Source organism: Pseudophryne corroboree, chromosome 7 (genome assembly GCF_028390025.1).
Source record: "Pseudophryne corroboree isolate aPseCor3 chromosome 7, aPseCor3.hap2, whole genome shotgun sequence".
In the NCBI taxonomy this organism is placed as follows: Eukaryota; Metazoa; Chordata; class Amphibia; order Anura; family Myobatrachidae; genus Pseudophryne; species Pseudophryne corroboree.
Window position 1 is genome coordinate 47,562,325 of NC_086450.1, and position 20,793 is coordinate 47,583,117.

The 20,793-nt window shown below is 47.8% G+C and overlaps 1 protein-coding gene across 3 annotated transcripts in view; it reads right to left on the bottom strand.

The window, feature by feature from the left end:
* Positions 1–20,793, bottom strand: part of ERBB4 (erb-b2 receptor tyrosine kinase 4) — a 1,260,323-nt gene that overhangs the window by 128,188 nt on the left and 1,111,342 nt on the right. For all 3 annotated transcript variants that reach the window (XM_063933142.1, XM_063933143.1, XM_063933141.1), the window contains exon 20: positions 14,250–14,435. In XM_063933142.1, coding sequence (XP_063789212.1) covers positions 14,250–14,435 — 186 coding nt within the window. The remainder of the gene's footprint in view (positions 1–14,249; positions 14,436–20,793) is intronic.

Genomic DNA, 20,793 nt, shown 5'->3' on the forward strand with positions numbered 1-20,793 from the left:
TCCGAGTTGTTCGCTCGCTAGCTGCTTTTAGCAGCTTTGCACACACTAAGCCGCCGCCTACTGGGAGTGAATCTTAGCTTTGCAGAATAGCGAATGAAAGATTCGCAAAATAGCGAATAGAATAGCGATCAGAAATTTATTTGCAGTTTCCGAGTAGCTCGATACTTACTCTGCCACTGCGATCAGTTCTGTCAGTTTCGTTCCTGGTTTGACGTCACAAACACACCCAGCGTTCGTCCAGACACTCCCCCGTTTCTCCAGCCACTCCCGCGTTTTTCCCAGAAACGGCAGCGTTTTTCCGCAAACTCCCATAAAACGGCCAGTTTCCGTCCAGAAACACCCCCTTCCTGTCAATCACACTCCGATCACCAGAACGAAGAAATTTCTTCGTTAAGCCGTGAGTAAAATACCAAACTTCTTAGCAAATTTACTTGGCGCAGGCGCGGTGCGAACATTGCGCATGCGCAGTTTGCGTAAAATCGCTGCGATGCGAAGAAAAATAACGAGCGAACAACTCGGAATGAGGGCCATCATTCATTGTTAATTCTGCCCCATAATCTTTAGTAGATAATGTTAGGGTGATTAAATAGGAGAGCCAAATCCCAAATCATTTTTCTGCTCGGTATTCTACGGCAAAATAGCATTCCTTCCAATCCATCTGGTATAAATATGCTAAACAGGGCAGCATAAGAGAAATGGGAACAGGGTATGTATGTATCCACTGGGACAAAATCCTCAGATGTAAATGCAACAAGTGGAATTTTTTTTCCGGTAATGACGTCAGATACCCGCCCATCAAACGCCTAGCCACGCCTGTGTTTTTCCAAACACTCCCAGAAAACAGTCAGTTGCCACCCAGAAACTCCCACTTCCTGTCAATCTTCTTGGGTTCGGCTGTGCGACTGGAATCGTCGCTAGAACCAGTGCAAAACCACGAAGGACTTCGTACCCGTACGACGCGCGTACACATTGCGGTGCATACGCATGCGCAGATTAGCCTTTTTTTCCACTGAACACTACGCAGCGAACAACGGCAGGTAGTGATCAACTCGGAATGAGGGCCAACGCTCTAATCCTATTTGCTGTAAAGTCACTCAATGCTGACCAATCCGGCGTCGGTATGGTGACCGGCAGGGCTGCCATCAACAATTGTGGGGCCCGGGACTGACAAAATAGACAGCCCCCCCCCCCCCCAAAAAAAAAGATTCTGCCTCACTGCTCCACCCCTATGTGATGTCACAGCCCGCTGTTGTTGCGCTACCAGTGCAGCTCTCCAGTTATTGGCTGTATGAGCAAGGAGTGGGCCCCCATCTCTTTAAGGGCCTCCAGTCCCCGCAGTCCCACCCCTGATGGCTGCCCTGGTCACGCATTTCCAACCAATAAAATATGTATTCAGAAAATCGCCTGTAAACGCATTTGTGATTGGTGCCAGTTTTTTGCCACCTGCGTTGTCCCCGGAATTATTTTACTATAAACCAGCTGCGCCCACTATGTACCCCTGCGCGGGCCCTCCTTGCCCTTTGTTGCTGCTCCTAAGCCGCGTGCATTTTTACACGCTAATCTGAAGTCCGCACAGTCTCCATGGAGCGTTTTGTGTCCCGCTAGCACTTGTTAGCACCTATTAATGGGCCTTGTAAAAATAACTTTTGGTACGTCTAAATAGTACCAAAAACAAGAACAGACGCTACAGATACCACTTTATGCAGGCTGGATGGGAATTACAATGAAGTAGGAAGGCCACCAGGCTAAATTTGCATCTATCCCAACATTCTTGTTGGTGGTCTCTCATACCTCTGTTGCATGCCACGTTTTGGGGGTGGCTTTGCATCAGACTCTCTTTGGTCGTCACTATAGGATCCTATTCCATTGGGTGTGGATCATAGGGTCGACAGTAACTAGGTTGACAGACATTAGGTCGACCACTATTGGTCGACAATGACTTAGTCGACGCCTGAAATAGGTCGACACAGTTATTAGGTCGACATGGAAAAAGGTTGTATCCCCTCACATGTCTCGCTTCGCTCACCATGCTTTGGGCAAGGTGCTTTTCTCCGCTACCGCTGCACTCGGCACAGGTAACTATTCCCCAACGCAGTCCACGTAGATCGTAAAGTATGAAAAAGTAAAAAAAAGGGATGGAGATGCTGCCTACAACAACCAATCAGCTACTACCTATCATTTCATAGACTGTGCTTGATAAATGATAACTGATTTATAAGGTTTGATACAATTCCCTCATGTACAGAGTTGAGATACTGTAAGGCAGAGGTGGGGAACCTCAGGCCCACGGGTTGTATAAGGTCCGCAAAGCCACTTGATCCGGCCCTCCCATGCTCACCCAGAGCCGGCCTTAGGCATAGGCAAACTAGGCAAATGCCTTGGGCATTTGGTATGCTTAGGGGCACCAGCAGCTTCTGCTGATTAAAATGGTATGCAGCATGCCTATATTCTGTGTGACTGCGGCTGTATCTGCATATGAAATGCTACGTTGTGTGTATTCCTGGAAATCACTGTAATGTAGCATTTCGTATGCAGATACAGCCGCAGTTGCACACAGCATATAGGCATGCCGCATATCATTTTAATCAGCAGAAGCTGCTTGTGCATCCTAGCCACATAGTACTGCAAATAATATGATGCATTTTCATAAACAAAAGGCGCCCGACGTTAGCAGAGCTGCCAGCTGACTCATGCCAGACATCTCCTGCAGAACTAGCGGCGGTGCTATGGGGCACCAGCCAAAATCTTGCCTAGAGCATCATATTGGTTAGGGCCGGCTCTGGGCTCACCTAACCAAGGGAGATGCCGGGCGTCCGCTGAGATTTTGTTACTAGCAGGCACCCGGCTTCTTCCCCTCAGCAGCAGCCATGGGTAGGAGCTCACTCCTGAGCTCCGGCTCTGGCAGTGTGCGTGAGTGCCTGTGCGGTGCTATGGGAGAGATGTCATGACATCTCTCCCATAGTTCTGAGGAGCGGGCAGCCAGGCAGAGGTCAAGGGTCCAGAAGCAGGAGCGGGGCTGGTGAGTATTGTGTTTTTTCTTTCTTTTAATGTGTGTGTGTGTAAGCGGCGCTACTAGGGGTCATATCTAATGGGGGCATATCTACTGGGGGCAGGCTAATTTTTAAGTTGATAATTTGTGAAGGATTTTATAAATATGCAAATGGCCCTTGGTAGAAAAAAGGTTCCCCACCCCTGATGTAAAGTGTCATTGTGACAAGAGGAAGGAACATGAAGTACTGGCATATGAAGGTTACAGAATGTTTCCCTTTCCTGAGATCAGCAATAGCTGCACCAGAACATTTTCTTATTCTCCAAGAAAAATCATTGATCTTATAATGTATGAAAAATCAGAACATTCTGTGTAACAATAACATCAAATCTTTTGGTACAAACAAATATATCTGTATTGGCCAATCTCTCCCAGCAATGGCGTATTCTCTCTGTATCGCCAACATAAATGTCTATCTATACTTTATTCTTTTCAATCCATTCTATGGAACGGATAGAAACAAAAATAATTCTTTATGTGCAGATAAGATAATAGGAGAGCATAACAAACAGGGGATTACGGTCACCTGCTGAGGGGGAGTAATTAGGCTACGCTAATTCACTGTCATTTTTTTATTTTTTTTATTTTATATGTATTTATTAAGAGAAAAACACAACGCACAGAACCGTAGACATAGCAACAGGTACCACATGGCGGTCATGGTAGGTAAAGAAAATCCAATCAAGATAACAATATACAATACATGAAAACATAACATGTAAAGCAGAATGAGATCAAAGAGGAAGAAGAGGACCAGAGGAGAATAAAATAACAATCATTGGGGGTCATTCCGAGTTGATCGCTAGCTGCAGTTATTCGCAGCGCAGCGATTAGGCTAAAAAACGGCAGTTCTGCGCATGCGGCGCAATGCGCACTCGCGGAATACGGACACAACAAACGATGCAGTTTTGCATAGGGTCTAGCGATGCATTTCAGTCGCACTGCTTGCCGCAGAGTGATTGACATGAAGTGGGCGTTTCTGGGTGGCAACTGACCGTTTTCAGGGAGTGTCCGGAAAAACGCAGGCGTGCCAGGGAAAACGCAGGCGTGGCTGGGCGAACGCTGGGCGAGTGTGTGACGTCAGATCCGGAACTGAATAGCCTGAAGTGATCGCAAGCGCTGAGTAGGTTTTGAGCTACTCTGAAACTACACAAAATTTTTGGCTGGCGCTCTGTGATAAAATCATTTGCACTTCTGCTAAGCTAAAATACACTCCCAGTGGGCGGCGGCATAGCGTTTGCACGGCTGCTAAAAACTGCTAGCGAGCGATCAACTCGGAATGACCCCCCTGGTCGGACAGATAGATGTAATAATAGTCCAACCTAAAACGCGGGAGATCCTTTAACAACCACCTCCATATTGTACCATGTGGTCATTCTCACACCTTTTCTAACTTTGGGGCAGATTTAACAATGAGTGATATTCTTGTTATCAATCGTTATGAATGATAAATTATTCTTCAGCCAATCAGCTCCTAACTCTCATGACAGGCAGGAGGTGATTGGCTGAAGCACTATTTATCATTTGTAACGAGTAATAATAGGAATATCGGCCCTCATTCCGAGTTGTTCGCTCGCTAGCTGCTTTTAGCAGCTTTGCACACACTAAGCCGCCGCCTACTGGGAGTGAATCTTAGCTTTGCAGAATAGCGAACGAAAGATTCGCAAAATAGCGAATAGAATAGCGATCAGAAATTTATTTGCAGTTTCCGAGTAGCTCGATACTTACTCTGCCACTGCGATCAGTTCAGTCAGTTTCGTTCCTGGTTTGACGTCACAAACACACCCAGCGTTCGTCCAGACACTCCCCCGTTTTTCCAGCCACTCCCGCGTTTTTCCAAGAAACTGCAGCGTTTTTCCGCACACTCCCATAAAACGGCCAGTTTCCGCCCAGAAACACCCACTTCCTGTCAATCACACTCCGATCACCAGAACGAAGAAATTTCTTCGTTAAGCCGTGAGTAAAATACCAAACTTCTTAGCAAATTTACTTGGCGCAGGCGTGGTGCGAACATTGCGCATGCGCAGTTTGCGGAAAATCGCTGCGTTGCGAAGAAAAATAACAAGCGAACAACTAGGAATGAGGGCCATCATTCATTGTTAATTCTGCCCCATAATCTTTAGTAGATAATGTTAGGGTGATTAAATAGGAGAGCCAAATCCCAAATCATTTTTATGTTCGGTATTCTACGGCAAAATAGCATTCCGTCCAATCCATCTGGTATAAATATGCTAAACAGGGCAGCATAAGAGAAATGGGAACAGGGTATGTATGTATCCACTGGGACAAAATCCTCAGATGTAAATGCAACAAGTGGAATTTTGTTTCCAAAAATGCAAATGTATTTAAGCAACTACTTGTAGGATTAAGAGTAAGACATGGGGGTCAGTCCCTTTGGGAAATACTGATAAAGAGTCCAGTGGGGATAATATTCATTTACGTCAAATGGTGTGACTTTTGCAGCAACACCTAAAGGCAGGGCTGTAACAGGGTGATAATGCACCCTGTGCCTGCCCCCCACCCCTTCCCCAACACATGATGTCATGATGTCACAGTGAGTGGGCAGGGCGACCAGAAACAGGACACCTCTGCGGCAGCAGAAGCTGAGTGCCTAGCTTTCTCCTAGGTGCCATACCAAATGCCACAGGTGCAGACATTGTGCTAACCCCTGTGCTGTGTGCAGTGGCACCACCCGCACATCCCTAGTTATGGCCCTGCCATTGGGCGAGACATCTAACTCCCTCCATCTAACTCCCTCCATATAACCCTCAACTCCCTCACACTGAAAAGTCTTCTTCAGTCATTGCATGAACCCAGTGGTGTTCTGCTGCACTGGAATACGCACCACTGCACACATGCGTGTTCATCTCCTCAGGCTCAGTTTCTGCTGATGTAGAAAAGATAAAGAGTGGAATCCTTTCCAGACGGGTTACCCTACTGGCACCCCTCCCATCTGTGGACTCTGATATGGGTGCTGAGCCCTCCTCCTCCTCCACATTGTGTAAATTACAGAGAACTGCCTCTGCTACACTGCAGGCAGCGCAACATAGGACAAAATGATGCTAGCATTCCTCCCCCTACTCAGAGCCCCGGCTGACATTCCACCTGACAGATATGCCCTTACCACTGCGCTGCTATACAGTGGTGGTGGGCAGAGAAGAAGTGTTACAGGTGGGGGCCATTGCACTGATCCCAAACTCACCCCACCTCCCGGAGCCAACCCTTTGCTGAGTGGTGAGGATGTGGCCACACCTCCTGGATTTGGCCACGCCCCGCAGTACCCGGGTCCATCTCCACTCTGAATGGCTCTGTGTATAAACATGATTAGGACAAAGCTCTGTATAAAGATTAGATGCACTCATTCGCAGTAACGTTGCATTCTAAAGATCCATTCTCTGACAATTACATACTACATCCCCCTCTGTTCTCTGCTTACTGATCTACAGCCCTCAGATCTGAGTATACTTCAAGGATTTGCTGATAAAAACCTAAATTTTCCAATTTTGTGGACTATGTGCTTCTTCTAACATAGGAAGAGTTAACACGCTTAATTTACCACAAAACAAGAGTCTAAATACTTAGTGTTAAGCACAGCCGAATTAGATTTATTGTGTGTATACTGCAGTTGTTGGATAAGTAGCTTTCGAAAATCAATATTTAATTAGCTCACATACTGTTTTATTACAAGCGCCGCTGAGAATCTCTGAGCAGTTTCCCCGCTGCCTTCCCAAGACGCAGCCTCGGTATCTCAGGAAACAGGCTGTAACACACTGGGATTTCACCGAGGGGGCCGGGCTCCCAGATCCCAGACAAGACAGAGATGTCACGCTGGCTGTATTTGATCTGATCGTGTAAACAAGCCTCAGCTTGTCGCTTTTATTGTAATGTAATGAGAAAAGGAAATTTTAGACAATTTCCCAGCTTACGGCTCCTGAGCCAGTGTCTGGTGCTGCCCTACCATTCTGCACACAGTAACCGCAGCTGTTGTGCTGTAAATGCCCCTTAGTCTGGCGACATATGGGTCTTTAGTTGCTATTTATTATTCTGCATAACTATGTCATAATCTCTGCTTTATTACCCTAAAAAGTCATCTTTATAATCCCCAACCACTTCTCAGAAGGAGCCGAGCGCTTAGTATTGGGCCATCTGAATTTAAAGCGGCTCATCCCGATGCCTCTTGTAACTGTAAATAAGTACAGTCTGTTACGGCATAGATCTGAAGGATTCTTATTGGCTGTGACAGCTGTGAAGACCCTTGTGTATACAATTGCAAACAACACAGCTTTATTCAGGGCCTTCACGCCTGTTCCTGACGTTTTACTGTATCCGGCCTATATTATAGGAAAAAAAACTTGCTACCAAACCTGTGGCCTAATTCAGATCGATCGCTGCTGTGCATTTTCGCACAGCGGTCGATCAGATCCGAACTGCGCATGCGTATGCACCGCAGTGCGCCGGCGCGTCGCACGGCTGCAACGGGCATCGGCGCCCTGCAACGGGATGGTGCGAAGGATCTATTCGCACCGACGTTCGCAAGGAGATTGAGGCCATTTGTGGGAGGCAACTGACCGTTTTCAGGGAGTGTCCGGAAAAACGCAGACGGGCTCAAGCATTTTCAGGGAGGGTGTCTGACGTCAGCTCCAGTCCCGAACACCCTGTTCTCATCGCACTGGAAGACTAAGGGGGGTCATTCAGATCTGATCGCTAGGCAGCAATTTTGACAGTCCTGCGGTCAGATAGTCGCCGCCTACAGGGGGAGTGTTTTTTCGCTGTGCAAGTGTGCGATCGCATGTGTAGCAGAGCTGCACAAACTGATTTTGCGCAGTCTCTGCGCAGCCCAGGACTTACTCTTCCAGTGCAATGTGAACAGGGTGTTCGGGACCGGAGCTGACGTCGGACACCCTCGTCGGACACCCTCCCTGAAAAGGCTTGAGCCCGCCTGCATTTTTCCGGACACTCCCTGAAAACGGTCAGTTGCCGCCCACAAACGGCCTCTTCCTGTCAATCTCCTTGCAAAGGTCTGTGCGAATAGATCCTTCGCACCATCCCATTGCAGGGCGCCGATGCCCGTTGCAGCCGTGCGACGCGCCTGTGCAGTGTGGTGCATACGCATGCGCAGTTCGGATCTGATTGCCCGCTGTGCGAAAACGCACAGCAGTGATCAGATCTGAATTAAGCGCTAAGTCCTTGGCTGCGCAGAGACTATACAAAGCTCTGCTACACATGCGACCGCACACTGGCACAGCGTAAAAACACTCCCCCTGTAGGTGGCGACTATCTGATCGCAGCAGTGCATAAATCGCTGCCCAGCGATCAGATCTGAATGACCCCCCATTATCTGCTAAAGACCTCTACTTGCCAGGTGATAGCTACTACCGGGTATTGCTACCAGCAGCATTCGCTGGGTCCAAGTGCTGCCGCTCTCCTCATATCGCTATCTCACGACAGTAATAGCATAGGAATCTTACAGGATTTTTTTTTTAATGATTTAGAATGATTGTATGCTCTTTATTTATTTAATAGAAGGTGAACTTGGAAGCCCAGGACACTACCCACAAGGCCTACAATAGTTGGCACCCAAACTGGCAATATCTTTGGAACTTGTCACATGAACCTGTGTGCCTCATTCATAGATGGATGCAAATGCCATTGCAGCTGCAATTTAGTATACAGTGGCTGTGCGAATTATGCAAATGTCGCAGCCACCGGGATTTGTACTGAGACACCCACTTTTGGCGTCTCTGAACCTCCACTTACAGATGCAGCCATTGAACCATACTTACCTATATTTAAAATATCCTCTCCGAGGGATGCTGCTTGCCAGTGCAGGGAGCAGGGCTGCACATCACTAGCCCCACCCCCAAAATACAGTGATTCGCGGGTCGACTTGGGGGTGGGGCTACATTACACAAATCTGTGTCACTTAGCCACATCCCTCTCCATACGGCACCGTAATTCCCTGTATGATCTCCTAATCCTGCCCCCTTCACTAGGAAGTGGGAGTGATGAGGGAGATCTGGCCATTCTTACGGGGGGGTGGGGGACTGCATGAAAAATCAGGAGTCTCCCACAACTTGTGGGTGAGTAGGCATTGAACACATATCAGTCAATCATATGGTTGCACAGTAAGGGCACTGTAAGACGCCTGACACAAGTCTACTGCGAGCAGGATCCCAGTCGCAGGCAGTAACACGCCCCCAAAATGGTTGCAACACGCCTGCATTTTTTCTGCTACTCCCTCAAACGTTCCCTGACTGTCAATCACTTTGAGAGTAAATCTTCTTTGTGACCGCCATAGCAAGACCAGGTCGCGCATGCGTAGTGTGATTTACACATATAATCGTCCAACTGCAAAAAAAATCGGCTTGCGTTGGCGTACATCGTTGAGTCTGGCCCTGTGGCAGCAGCTGTAACACGGTATGTGCTTGTTTATCTCTTCAGTCTGTCCATAAATGCACTTTTTTTTTGCAACTACCGACAGAACCTTATCTTTATTGCATATGATGTGAGCATTGTCTTAAATTAACTTTGGATATCTTCTTAATTGTGTTATTAATTTACATTCTATAGAAAATTATATAAATTGCAAGTATTAACATTTTGCACACGTTTCAGCAAAATTGTGTTATGTTGGCTAGAGCTAGCATTGCATAAATAAATCATTTTACATTTCAGGAGAGCTGATGTTTGTAATTACTATTCTGTGGAAAGCTTCAACCACCCAATCACTATTTGGTAGTTTCTTTGTACCCCAAGGGCGCAACTAATATGCCATAGCTGCAGGGTGTGCAGCTGCTATGGGGCCCAGAGCTGGGAGGGCCCACCTTCCCTGTCACAGTTACATGTGTTATATACAAGGGCGTAGCTACCATAGGTGCACGGCAGTGCAGCTGCTATGGGGCCCAGAACTGAGAGGGGACACCTTCCCTGTCACAGTTACATGTGTTATATACAAGGGTGTAGCTACCATAGGTGCAGGGAGTGCAGCTGCTATGGGGCCCAGATCTGAGGGGGGGCCACCTTCCCTGTCACAGTTACATGTGTTATATACAAGGGTGTAGCTACCATAGGTGCAGGGAGTGCAGCTGCTATGGAGCCCAGATTTGAGGGGGGCCCACCTTCCCTGTCACAGTCACATGTGTTATATACAAGGGTGTAGCTACCATATGTGCAGGGAGTGCAGCTGCTATGGGGTCCAGAGCTGAGGGGGGCCACCTTCCCTGTCACACAGTTACATGTGTTATATACAAGGGTGTAGCTACCATAGGTGCAGGGAGTGCAGCTGCTATGGGGTCCAGAGCTGAGGGGGGCCACCTTCCCTGTCACACAGTTACATGTGTTATATACAAGGGTGTAGCTACCATAGGTGCAGGGAGTGCAGCTGCTATGGGGCCCAGAGCTGAGGGGGGCCACCTTCCCTGTCACACAGTTACATGTGTTATATACAAGGGTGTAGCTACCATAGGTGCAGGGAGTGCAGCTGCTATGGGGCCCAGAGCTGATGGGGGCCACCTTCCCTGTCACACAGTTACATGTGTTATATACAAGGGTGTAGCTACCATAGGTGCAGGGAGTGCAGCTGCTATGGGGCCCAGAGCTGAGAGGGGCCACCTTCCCTGTCACAGTTACATGTGTTATATACAAGGGTGTAGCTACCATAGGTGCAGGGAGTGCAGCTGCTATGGGGCCCAGAGCTGAGGGGGGCCCACCTTCCCTGTCACAGTAACATGTGTTATATACAAGGGTGTAGCTACCATAGGTGCAGGGAGTGCAGCTGCTATGGGGCCCAGATCTGAGGGGGGCCCACCTTCCCTGTCACAGTTACATGTGTTATATACAAGGGTGTAGCTACCATAGGTGCAGGGAGTGCAGCTGCTATGGGGTCCAGAGCTGAGGGGGGCCACCTTCCCTGTCACACAGTTACATGTGTTATATACAAGGGTGTAGGTACCATAGGTGCAGGGAGTGCAGCTGCTATGGGGTCCAGAGCTGAGGGGGGCCACCTTCCCTGTCACACAGTTACATGTGTTATATACAAGGGTGTAGCTACCATACATAGGTGCAGGGAGTGCAGCTGCTATGGGGCCCAGAGCTGAGAGGGGCAATCTTCCCTGTCACAGTTACATGTGTTATATACAAGGGTGTAGCTACCATAGGTGCAGGGAGTGCAGCTGCTATGGGGCCCAGAGCTGAGGGGGGCCCACCTTCCCTGTCACAGTAACATGTGTTATATACAAGGGTGTAGCTACCATAGGTGCAGGGAGTGCAGCTGCTATGGGGCCCAGATCTGAGGGGGGCCCACCTTCCCTGTCACAGTTACATGTGTTATATACAAGGGTGTAGCTACCATAGGTGCAGGGAGTGCAGCTGCTATGGGGTCCAGAGCTGAGGGGGTCCACCTTCCCTGTCACACAGTTACATGTGTTATATACTAGGGTGTAGCTACCATAGGTGCAGGGAGTGCAGCTGCTATGGGGCCCAGAGCTGAGGGGGGCCCACCTTCCCTGTCACAGTAACATGTGTTATATACAAGGGTGTAGCTACCATAGGTGCAGGGAGTGCAGCTGCTATGGGTCCCAGATCTGAGGGGGGCCCACCTTCCCTGTCACAGATACATGTGTTATATACAAGGGTGTAGCTACCATAGGTGCAGAGAGTGCAGCTGCTATGGGGCCCAGAACTGAGAGGGGCCACCTTCCCTGTCCCAGTTACATGTATTATATACAAGGGTATAGCTACCATAGATGCAGGGAGTGCAGCTGCTATGGAGCCCAGAGCTGAGTGGGGCCACCTTCCCTGTACCAGTTACATGTGTTATATACAAGTGTGTAGCTACCATAGGTGCAGGGAATGCAGCTGATATGGGGCCCAGAGCTGAGAGGGGCCACCTTCCCTGTCACAGTTACATGTGTTATATACAGGGTGTAGCTACCATAGGTGCAGGGAGTGCAGCTGCTATGGGGCCCAGAGCTGAGAGGGGCCACCTTACCTGTCACAGATACATGTGTTATATACAGGGTGTAGCTACCATAGGTGCAGGGAGTGCAGATGCTATGAGGCCAGAGCTGAGAGGGGCCACCTTCCCTGTCACAGTTACATGTGTTATATACAGGGTGTAGCTACCATAGATGCCGGGAATGCAGCTGCTATGGGGCCCAGAGCTGAGAGGAGCCACCTTACCTGTCACAGATACATGTGTTATATACAGGGTGTAGCTACCATAGGTGCAGGGAGTGCAGATGCTATGAGGCCAGAGCTGAGAGGGGCCACCTTACCTGTCACAGATACATGTGTTATATACAGGATGTAGCTACCATAGGTGCAGGGAGTGCAGCTGCTATGGGGCCCAGAGCTGAGAGGGGCCACCTTACCTGTCACAGATACATGTGTTATATACAGGGTGTAGCTACCATAGGTGCAGGGAGTGCAGATGTTATGAGGCCAGAGCTGAGAGGGGTCACCTTCCCTGTCACAGTTACATGTGTTATATACAAGTGTGTAGCTACCATAGGTGCAGGGAGTGCAGCTGATATGGGGCCCAGAGCTGAGGGGGGTCACCATCCCTGTCACAGTTACATGTGTTATATACAGGGTGTAGCTACCATAGGTGCAGGGAGTGCAGCTGATATGGGGCCCAGAGCTGAGAGGGGTCACCATCCCTGTCACAGTTACATGTGTTATATACAGGGTGTAGCTACCATAGGTGCAGGGAGTGCAGCTGATATGGGGCCCAGAGCTGAGAGGGGCCACCTTCCCTGTCACAGTTACATGTGTTATATACAAGTGTGTAGCTATCATAGGTGCAGGGAGTGCAGCTGATATGGGGCCCAGAGCTGAGAGGGGTCACCATCCCTGTCACAGTTACATGTGTTATATACAGGGTGTAGCTACCATAGGTGCGGGCAGTGCAGCTACTAAGGGTCTCAGAGCTGAGAGGGGCCACCTTCCCTGTCACAGTTACATGTGTTATATACAGGGTGTAGCTACCATAGGTGCAGGGAGTGCAGCTGATATGGGGCCCAGAGCTGAGAGGGGCCACCTTCCCTGTCACAGTTACATGTGTTATATACAAGTGTGTAGCTACCATAGGTGCAGGGAGTGCAGCTGATATGGGGCCCAGAGCTGAGAGGGGTCACCATCCCTGTCACAGTTACATGTGTTATATACAGGGTGTAGCTACCATAGGTGCGGGGAGTGCAGCTACTAAGGGTCTCAGAGCTGAGAGGGGCCACCTTCCCTGTCACAGTTACATGTGTTATATACAGGGTGTAGCTACCATAGATGCAGGGAGTGCAGCTGCTATGGGGCCCAGAGCTGAGTGGGGCCACCTTCCCTGTCCCAGTTACATGTGTTATATACAAGGTGTAGCTACCATAGATGCAGGGAGTGCAGCTGCTATGGGGCCCAGAGCTGAGAGGGGCCACCTTCCCTGTCCCAGTTACATGTATTATATACAAGTGTGTAGCTACCATAGGTGCAGGGAGAGCAGCTGATATGGGGCCCAGAGCTGAGAGGGGCCACCTTCCCTGTCACAGTTACATGTGTTATATTAATTTAGGCCCTGACTGCACATAAATGATACGGCAGAGATGCGTGTAGGACTGGCTGACAAAGCTGTATCTCCAGAGAGCTGAGAGTTTCTGCGATAAGCAACAACAGAAAACCTTTCTCATCGCCACTCCATAATAAATAGGTCCCATGTATCTACCCTGCACTTATCTTAAGCCAGAAGCTAGTTACAGTTGTTGGTAAGTAGTCATTACGTCAACAGTAAAAAAGTAAATACAGTAATATAGATTGTGACTGTCGACATTATGGCTTCTAAATAATGAATGTCAACATGATGAATGTCCACAATACATACTGAACCCACAGTTGCCCCATTATTTAAGTCCAGTGGGGTTGGCAGCCCTGAGATTAACATTGCATTCCATATTTGGCGGATTGACTCCTTTGCGCAGTAGGATGCCCAATATCAGAAGGTTACAGTTATACCTAGTATACCTAACCAGTCGTTGTTATGCTGTCAGGATCACAGCCCATAAATACGACTCTCAGCCCTATGGGGCCCTGCAATAATGCCTTTACTATTTGGAATGTAGAAGAGGTGCCGGTGCTATTCATAGCAGTTCTACACATTCATTTAAAAAAATCAATTTCTGATACTAATATATGGATCCATGCAACGCCTGTGTCTTACCTTCGCTATCTGGACGCACCAATTGAGAAGGAGCTGGGAACCAATGTTGTCCTTGTGTTCGTGCACGTAGTCCAGTAGGCACCCGTGGGGCATCAGTTGGGTGACCAGTTGAATAGTGGGACTCAGACAGACGCCTAGTAAGCGCACCAGGTGGGGATGATCCATGCTGGCCATAATCAGCGCCTCCTACAATGCAGAACATACAGTCCGGTTAATGCTAATCACTAACAAATACTCTGTACAGTCCCAATATGTTACTGCGCAGAGGGAAAACAAGGTAGAATCTAATGGGCTTATTTATTAATGAGTGATACATTTCACTGTGAGTGATACATTGCACCAGCCAATCAGCTCCTAACTGTCATTTTTCAAACTAAGGGGAAGATGTATTAAGCCTGGAGAAGTAATAAAGCAATAATAAGTGCAATGTGATAACGCACCAGCCAATCAGCTCCAATATGTAAATTGGCAGGAGCTGATTGGCTAGTGCGTTATCACATTGCACTTATCACTGCTTTATCACCGCTTTATCACTTCTCCAGGCTTAATACATCTGCCCCTTAGTTTGAAAAATGACAGTTAGGAGCTGATTGGCTGGTGCGTAATCACTTTCCACTTATCGCTGCTTTATCACTTCTCCAGGCTTAATACATCTTCCCCTTAGTTTGAAAAATGACAATTAGGAGCTGATTGTCTGATGCGTTGTCACCTTCCACTTATCACCGCTTTATCACTTCTCCAAGCTTAATACATCTGCCCCTTAGTTTGAAAAATGACAGAAAGGAGCTGATTGTCTGGTGCGTTATCACCTTCCACTTATCACCACTTTATCACTTCTCCAGGTTTAATACATCTGCCCCTTAGTTTGAAAAATGACAGTTAGGAGCTGATAGACTGGTGCAATTTATCACTCAAAGTGAAATGAATCACTCATTGATAAATGAGCCCATAATTTTGTCTTAAAAAAAAAAGACTTTTGATGTTTACAGAAAACAAAAATGTATTTTTAATATCACATAACTGATCTTATTTACTTATTAAGTTATATATATCGCACACATATTCCGCAGCAGTTTACAGAGCATATTTCACCCACTCACATCAGTCCCTGTCCCAGAGGAGCTTACAATCTATGTTCCTGAACACATGGAAAGGGACAAATTAGGGTTCATTATTTGTCAGAAGCCAATTAACCTACCAGTATGTTTTTTGCAGTGTGGGAAGAAAACTGGGGCACATGGGAGAAACTCTCGCAAACACATGGAGCACATACAAACTCCACACATAGAGTGTGTTGGTCAGGAATTGAGCTGATGTCCTCAGTGCTGTGAGGCAGTAATACTAACCACTACGCTAACATTTAAGGCAACCAAGAGCTGACAACACATACATACTATCTCCAAGGACACACGTGCATTCAATTTGTAGAAGGAAACTACAAGCCCTGAATGATTTGACCGTCAAATGAACATGATTTAAACAATTCTTTTGCCTCACCTTCAGCACGTTAGACCAGTGGTTCCCAAACTTTTTTGAGTCATGGCGCCCTACAGTGTCGGATTTTTTTTCACGGCACCCCTAGGCCGAAAGTTTATTATTGAGAAATTCAGAAAAAAAAATTAAATTGAGTAAATTGTGTTTATATGTCATCCTTAGGTTCAATTGTGTGGTGAGGGACAATGGGGGTCATTCAGATCTGATCGCTGGGCTGCATTTTTTGCAGCCCTGCATTCAGATAGTCGCCGCCTACAGGGGGAGTGGGTTTTGGCTGTGCAGGTGTGCAATCGCATGTGTAGCAGAGCTGCACAAACTGATTTTGTGCAGTCTCTGCGCAGCCCAGGACGAGAACAGTCTGATCGGGACAGGAGCTGACGTCAGACACCCTGATTGAAAACGCTTGATCCCGTCTGCGTTTTTCCGTACACTCCCTGAAAATGGTCAGTTGCCACCCACAAACGGCCTCTTCCTGTCAATCTCCTTGCGAACGCCCGTGCGAACAGATCTTTCGCACCATCCCGTCGCAGGGCGCCGATGCCTGTTGCAGCCGTGCAACGCGCCAGTGCAGTGCATACGCATGCGCAGTTCGGATCTGATCGCCCGCTGTGATCTGAATGACCCCCAATATTTGCTTCTGTTTGTCGACATATTTTATGACTGGCAGCTACAAGCACTATTGTTGTCTATCATACTGACCAAAAATAATTTGAATGGGTCCTGGACCCGGGGTACCCCTGCAAGTGTCCCAAGGCACCCCAGGGCGCCACGGCACACAATTTGAGACCCAGCGTGTTAGCCATTGCAATATATAACCAGTAAACAAAGGAGATTGCCATTCTGTTAGCCACGGAAACACGACTGAGCAAACAACACAGAACTTAATAAGTGATATTGTCCAGCTGCTAAAACATGCAAATATTCTATTCCTAATAGCATATTGTTAAATGCACAAATACAATACTTAAAAAACAACTTCTGCAGAATGACCTGAATTGTCCAAATCCTCGGATCTTTCTGTTCCTGCTGCTTGCAAATGCTAATTCGCTGTCACACGTGGCTGCAGAACGGCGGATTCTAAGCCGTAGAGCAGTGGTGGTGGGGGGAGAGAGATAATGAGTCTGATATTGTTGGCAGTAATGGGTTTTTCCTTGACTGTCAACAATAGAGATGGTCTTGGTAATATGAAGCCCCATTGATGAGGACAATAAGTGAGTGGTCGATACGATAGGCAATGAAAACCAAGCAGGGACAGTCTCATAGCATAGCAAGGGAGGGTCCATTATCATTAATTTGTAAGGCGGCACAGAAATCTCCAGCAACAGGCAGTGTGACATATAGAAATACATGAGACAGGCAGATAATGTACATATGACGTTGGTACATAATAAGAATTGCTGTAAAAAAAAATTTTCCTTGGGGCCTGCAATATATCTAGGTATGCCCCTGGACCTGCTCATTGTAGTGTGGTATAAAATGAACTGGAGGGCATGTTAATGTTATATTATATGAACCGGGGCACTGTAATGAGGCACAATATGAACGGGGAGCACTATATATAATAATGTGAATAGTGGGTACTGTGCGGCATAATGTGTACTGGCAGCTCTGAAATGTGACATAGGGTGAACTTAAGCACTACTACGATTCATAAAAGAAGTAGGGCACTACTATGGGGCATAACATTAAATAAAGCTCTACTATGGTTGAGAAAATGAACTAGGGCACTATTATAGGGCATAGAATTAACAACTGCTGCAGAGAAGTGTCTCTCTAGAAGCATTGGGATGAGGGGACCTTCAAAATGTTGTTGCCATGGGGCCGACAAAGTTCTGGCTACGCCCCTGGTATGGATGTTTGACTGTACTTAGTAGGATTTGCCAATACTCTGAACAGAAGCGTGTAGTCTATTAGTGGTCTCCACCTGGGACACCCAGACAGTGTTGAACTGGAGCATTATGGGCCCACCCTAAAGTGGTACAGGCACATGATTGAAGGTGTGTCCAGTCTCCAGAGGGGGTGTGGCCAAACACCGCAAAGACTTGGATAACCATTATAGAGTGCACGGTCTGGGCCCTTTGATAAATATATATAGTAAATACTGCTAGTGCATGCATGATAATGTACCAGATTAATAACAGCAATGCCCTGTAGAGAATACACCATAGTGCTGTGCAGTATAAGGTAACATATGTATAATGTACAATTAAAGTGCACAGGAGAAGGTAGGAACACATAAAAGGTGGGCCCACTGGAGGTTTTCCCTGTACCCCTGTGAGCCAGTCTGACCCTGCACCCAAAGGGGGGATTGGGCTTTGCTGTGACCGATATGCAGCCGGCCAGCACTATGCATGCCAGACAGAGGGGAGGCAGAAGACTAAGGTGGGTGTTAAACAGTAGAAGACTGGCACCGGTTGGCCATAGCACCGCAGTCGCCCGAGGAGCTCCAGTGCCTCCGAGCCCGCTAATAAGGAGTCAGGCTCCGATGCGCTGTGCCAATAATATGTGTAAAGGAGATGGTGATCAGGAGTTCAGTTCAGTAATTACCTAAGATGAAAAAACACGTCTCATCTTTCACGGTAATTAAGGTAATGAAGCCTAGCCAACAAGGATCATGGCGGTACCAGTAACACCACAAGCCTTGAACTTGTATCCTCAACTTAGGGTGGCAGTAACATAAGGAAAATATGGCTTTGCTCTTTATACACACAAAAAAAGCATTGTTTCTATGGACACAAATGTGTCTCTCTCTCTTTGTATATATATATAAGTAAAATGAATTATGTATATTTGTTCTTCATAGGCTCCTACATGGCTTGATGGATCTGAACCAAACTTGGTATACATACACTTCATTATCCTATATAAAATACTGGTGGGATTTAAACAAAAAATCCACCCCATATCTGAGATATATAAAAAAATCAATTGGTCTGTCTGTTTGTTTGTCTGTTTGTTTGTTTGTTTGTTTGTTTGTTTGTTTGTTCGGTTATGCATACGGGCACCCTTGCACCGATTGGGATGAAAACAATGCAAGGTCATCCAGGCCAGGTTTTAGATGGGTTAGGTTCCCCGTCGGACCTCTCGGTGAAAAGCACCAGGCAGAACTTTGATCCTGAGAGCCTGTTCTGGGGCTTTCAATGGATGGATTTGGAAGAAAACTTCACAGAGTGGAAACATAGTAACCCAGAAGACATACTAAGGGGTTGGGGTCAATCGGACCTCCGGTTGGTGTACGCTCGGCAGAACTTTGACCCAGGAAGCCTGTTCTGGGCCTTCCGCAGGATGAATGTGGATGAAAATATCACAGAGTGATAGTTAGGTCCAAGAAGACATAATAAAGGGTTGAGGTCAGACCTCCCGTTGGTGTTCCCTGGGCAGGGGCAGAGATGGATTTGACCTTCCACTGGATGGATTTGGATGAAAAATTTAACGAACTGTAATAACTGACAGAAAATAATCATAATTCAGTGACCTGAAACAACAGACTGAAATAACTATAAATCAATTAATAACTAAAATATATGACAGAAATGGAGGTGGGAAGACAAAAAATATTGTGTACCCAAAAGCCTATATATTAAATTCACTTTTTTTTTTACAGGCCAGCCGGCTCACACGTGTGCATATGCCCTGAGACTGGCCCAAGCCAAGCGTTATATTAACTTTACCACTCTCAGAGCCCCTATCGCCAAGACAACTGAGTATTACGCAGCTGCCCTGGTGATATACTGTATGTTAATAAAATAATAAATTGCAGTGATAAATCATTTAGTACGGGTGTTTATAACAGCACACTGATAAATTCCCCCTTATAATCATACACGCTGTAGGTGTCCTTAAAGAATCTACATCGCTGTAAAGGAAGAGAGTGGAAATTTGAAGTCCCACAAAGATTCTCTGGGCGCACTCTTCCTGGTCATTTACTGTATGCAGTAGCGGATCTTGCCACGGGCAAGCAGGACTTTTGCCCAGGGCGCCTGCCTTCCGGAGGGCGCAGGGCGCCTTCCGGAGGGTGCCGCACCAGGGCAAGATCCGCTGCTGCTGTGTGCCCCCCGCTGCCCCCCCGCTGCCGCTGGGAAGGGAAACTAGACGCGTATGCATCTAGTTTCCCTTCGTGGAGAGGTCCTTTACTGTGCGGTGCGCGATGACATCATTGCGCACCGCACAGCAAAGGTCCTCTCCACGAAGGGAACTAGACGCTACGCGTCCAGTTCTCCTTCGTGGAGAGGACCTTTGCTGTGCGGTGCGCGATGACGTCATCGCGCACCGCACATCATTTCAGTCTGTACAGGGGGTGTAAATGACCACGCCCCCTGTACGAAGCCACGCCCCCTAATGCCGCCCGGGTCGCCAGAAGCCCCGGAACCGGCCCTGACTGTATGTGTGAACTGGAACCAGAGACTATAGGGCTGATCCAGAGTTTATTGCTGGTGAGGGGCAACAGGCAGATACCCGATTATTGATAATTTGCTGCTGTGCAAGGTCCATTCTGTTCATGTGCAGAATGGACCTAGCAATGCCGTCCATAGTTCCACTCTGTCGCTGCCTGATTAACAGGCAGAGGCGTTGAGGAGATGAAGGGAGGCTTGCATTCCTAGAAATGGGGGCACGTTGCCCCCATTTTCAGGGAGGGTAGAGCCAAGGTAGAGGCTAGATCCAAGTGGCCTAAGGGACCTTTTCCGTCAGGGGGAGGAGCCACGACACAAGGGGGAGGAGCTACGCCAGTGGTACAGTTGGTCTAGTATCCACACCACCAACTATTACCTTTAGTAATTAGGTGGCGAGCGAAGCGAGCCACCGTTCCCGAAGCGTGGCGAGCGAAGCGAGCCCGCGAAGGTACTTTTCGGGTACCTTGTTTGGCCGCAGCTCCTCCCCCTGGTGATGGGTCTCCTCCCCTAGGTACGTCAGAAGGTCCCTTCTCCCACTCCAATAAAGAACCAACCGTAGAGCCAAGGGTTTGCATGTCATCACGCAGACTTCCTGGCCTTAACATCCCTGCTTCCTTTGGATAGCTGTGCAAGCTGAGGTTTACTCAGCTCGCCTACTG